At 48.1% G+C, this 3186-nt stretch overlaps 1 protein-coding gene across 1 annotated transcript in view; it reads left to right on the top strand.

The window, feature by feature from the left end:
- Positions 1-205: 205 nt before the first annotated feature.
- LOC107082647 (calpain-2 catalytic subunit-like) overlaps positions 206-3186 on the top strand; it is a 23149-nt gene continuing 20168 nt past the window's right edge. The window contains exons 1-2 of the mRNA XM_015371433.1: positions 206-533; positions 1378-1447. Coding sequence (XP_015226919.1) covers positions 297-533; positions 1378-1447 — 307 coding nt within the window. The 5' untranslated portion in view covers positions 206-296. The remainder of the gene's footprint in view (positions 534-1377; positions 1448-3186) is intronic.

Below are 3186 nucleotides of genomic sequence, written 5' to 3'. Positions count from 1 at the left end.
GATGTATGGATGGATGATGGGTGGATAATCTAATCACATTCAGAAGGTCTAAATCCTTCCGGCTCATGTTTAACAGGAAACCAGCTGCAGGCTCGGTTCTGGGTTCTGGGTTCGTGCTGTATTGATCTGTACTTGTTACTGTTTTGGTTCTGGTTCTGTTTCTAAGCGCCTTCCTGCTCGCAGTGCAGCAACAGGCTCCTCCTCTCCGGGGGAAGGTCTCTGTCTGACTGAGTCCAGCAGTAAAACTTTTCTCCGTTCACCTCCAGCTGCTTCACTTCTAGTCGTTCTGCGCCACCATGTCCGGAGTCGCCTCCACTCTGGCCAAACAGCGGGCCTTGGCCGCGGGGTTCGGCAGCAACTCCAACGCGGTTCCGTACCTGAATCAGAACTTTGAGGCCCTGCGCTCTCAGTGCCGCTCCTCCGGGCAGCTGTTCTGCGACCCCACCTTCCCGGCCGAACCAGAATCTCTTGGCTTTAAGGAATTGGGTCGAAACTCATTCAAGACCCGCGGAGTCATTTGGAAGAGACCGACGGTAAGATCCGAGTCAGAAACGGGTCAGATGAGGGATTTAGGGTGGTGGGTGTGGCCGACCCCGCCCTGCAGGAAAAAAAAAAAAAAAAATCTGTGATTTGCAAATGGTTCGGGTTTGGGTTTGGGTTCGGGTTTAGTTCTGTCTGGAGAAAACTGGTGGAACACCAGATTTTAGTGGGTTTTCTATAAAACGGACCAGAACCTCCGACAGAGTTTAAACAGGAAGTCAGACAGATGCAGAACATCTGGGCCATGCAGGCCAGAACCCTGTCAGCTGGGGATGGAGCCGGGTCAAACCCAGAACTCTGGGTCAGTGAGACACTCAGTGAAAACAAATGAACCATCTGAAGATGTTGGGGTTTCTGATCCAGAACTTTTTAGGTGAGACTTTGTGAGGCGCTCAAATATTTCAGGGGTTTAAATCTCTTTGAAAAGATAGAAACAGAAAAAAACCTGCAGAAGTTCTGGTTCTGCTGCAGAGGCACCACCTGCAGGTGTCTCTCTGTGTCCAATTGACTGCTTTGATCCAGTGTTGTCCTGTTTCTCTGACTGTGACTGGCTGGATGTGCTCTCTTTGTCCTCTGGCATGGGAGCTGGTTCTGCTGGAGATTTCTTCCTGTTAAAAGGGAGTTTTTCCTCTCCACTGTCGCTACAAGCATGCTTAGTGTGAGGGAGTCAATGAGTCGATGCAATCAACTGGTTTTCCTTGGATAGAAAACTTTGAATCGATTTGACTGTATGATCTGGTTGAACTGTAAAGTGCCTTGACATGTGTTGTGAATTGGCGCTATATAAACAAACTGAATTGAATTGAATTGTCTCATTCAGTCCTGTTCTCCCCTCAGGAGCTGGTCTCAAACCCGGAGTTCATCATGGGTGGCGCCACCAGGACTGACATCTGTCAGGGAGCTCTGGGTAAGTTTTACATGCTGTCCCTGAATGCAGCACAGAGATCAGAAACTCTGGGTCCCAGCAGAACCGGTCCATGATTCACTGATGGAGACAGATGAGGATATCCTGGACGGCAAAGGGCTCACAGAACCAGACACACTGCAGGAAGCACCAGGAGAGCCATGAGACGGACCAGCAGATGCTCCACAGGGGACATCTGATGTGATGCAGGTTTTAGTGGAACAGATGTTCTGGTTTTAAAGAGCAGTCTGATCAGACTTGGGCCAGGGAGATCCAGGAGGCAGCCTGCGGATGCTGATAGTTCTGTCTCTATGCTCCTGGATCCGTCCCCCCTCAGGATGTGACGTTCTACAGTGAGGTTCCTGCAGAAGCTCAGGTGTCAGCTTAGTAAAATTGTTGAGCTTCTGATCCAGACTCAGCTGCAGGCTGTGCTCTCATTGGTTGGCAGGGAGGAGCAGCACAGGAATGATTATTTTAGTTCTCAGAGGCACCATGAAAGCTAGTGCAGACAGCCAATGAGGACGCACCCTGTCACTGGACTGTGAGTCATCCCGGCACTGATAGAAACCACAACAGTGTTCCTGCTTGTGTAACTACGACGAGACGATCTGTTACCACATGCTGCATAACAAGGAATTTACTGCAGAGTGGGACCTCCCCAAAACCACGTCTTTGTGGATTGCTGTGGCCAACGGTTTAATTAGGTACAGCTCGTTAGTCTGAGGGAAGCTGGGACAAAACAAAGATGTAGACTGTTGGGAATCTGATGATTATGTTCCCAGCCTGACTCCCAGCACTCCCAGTTCTAATTCCCAGCTACATGAAGCTCTCAGACCCTGTCCGGTTTGAGCCTGTCTCTTTAAGGAGCTTCTTCTGCTCTGATTGGTCAGTAGTGATACAGCAGTTTGGGAGAAGTTCTGAGATGATTCATCATCAAAAATGCCTCCAGCTCCGTTCGCCTGGATTCTTCCTGCCCATAAAGTTAATCCGATGTTAATGGTTTTTAGTGAAGGAGCTCAACATGAAGTCTTCAGTTTAACTCTAAAACTTCAGATCTGGTGCTAATCCGTCCTCGTCAACTAGGATCTTCACAAAATACTGCAGATTTTAAACACGGCATTACTGACAGGGCGGGTCTGATGCAGAGAAAAACCCAGCTTAAAAAAGAACAAACAAACACAGAGAATAACCAGCCCACATGAAGAACAGAGAGACCCATCCAGATTGGATGCTTTAGGGTCCATTACAGACATGTGATGAGCTGGGAAAACCCAGTCAGAGCCAGAAACCAGTTGCCTTAGGACCAGTCCCAGCAGCAGCTTTCTTCCCCCTGCAGCACTTTATGCAAATATGGGGTAAACGCTTAACATCTAGACTCTCCTGAGTAGAAACCCACAGCTTAAAGTCTGTATTAAACATAAACAATTCTCTCTGAGGATTGTTCTGTTGTTTCAATTGATCATTATGAAAAGGAAGAGACAAGAGAGGGACTTTGTGTTGTAGCCGGTGTCTCCTGTAGGGGGCAGCAGTGAGATATGTGTTAACGAGTGCATCATGGGACGATGTGCGTTAATGATCGTGTCCAGTGTCTCTACTAGATCCGTACCATCACCTCATTTGAGCAACCAGAATTACATCTGGGTCACCCTGTATTGTGCTTTATGTGAAGAAAATTATAGGGATGCACGATATTGGGATTTTGGCCAATATCCGATATTTTAAAACTCATGTAGCCAATAACC

The sequence above is a fragment of the Cyprinodon variegatus genome, unplaced genomic scaffold (genome assembly GCF_000732505.1).
Source record: "Cyprinodon variegatus isolate N-32 unplaced genomic scaffold, C_variegatus-1.0 Scaffold58, whole genome shotgun sequence".
NCBI lineage: Eukaryota > Metazoa > Chordata > Actinopteri > Cyprinodontiformes > Cyprinodontidae > Cyprinodon > Cyprinodon variegatus.
This window is presented reverse-complemented; position numbering and strand designations above follow the sequence as displayed.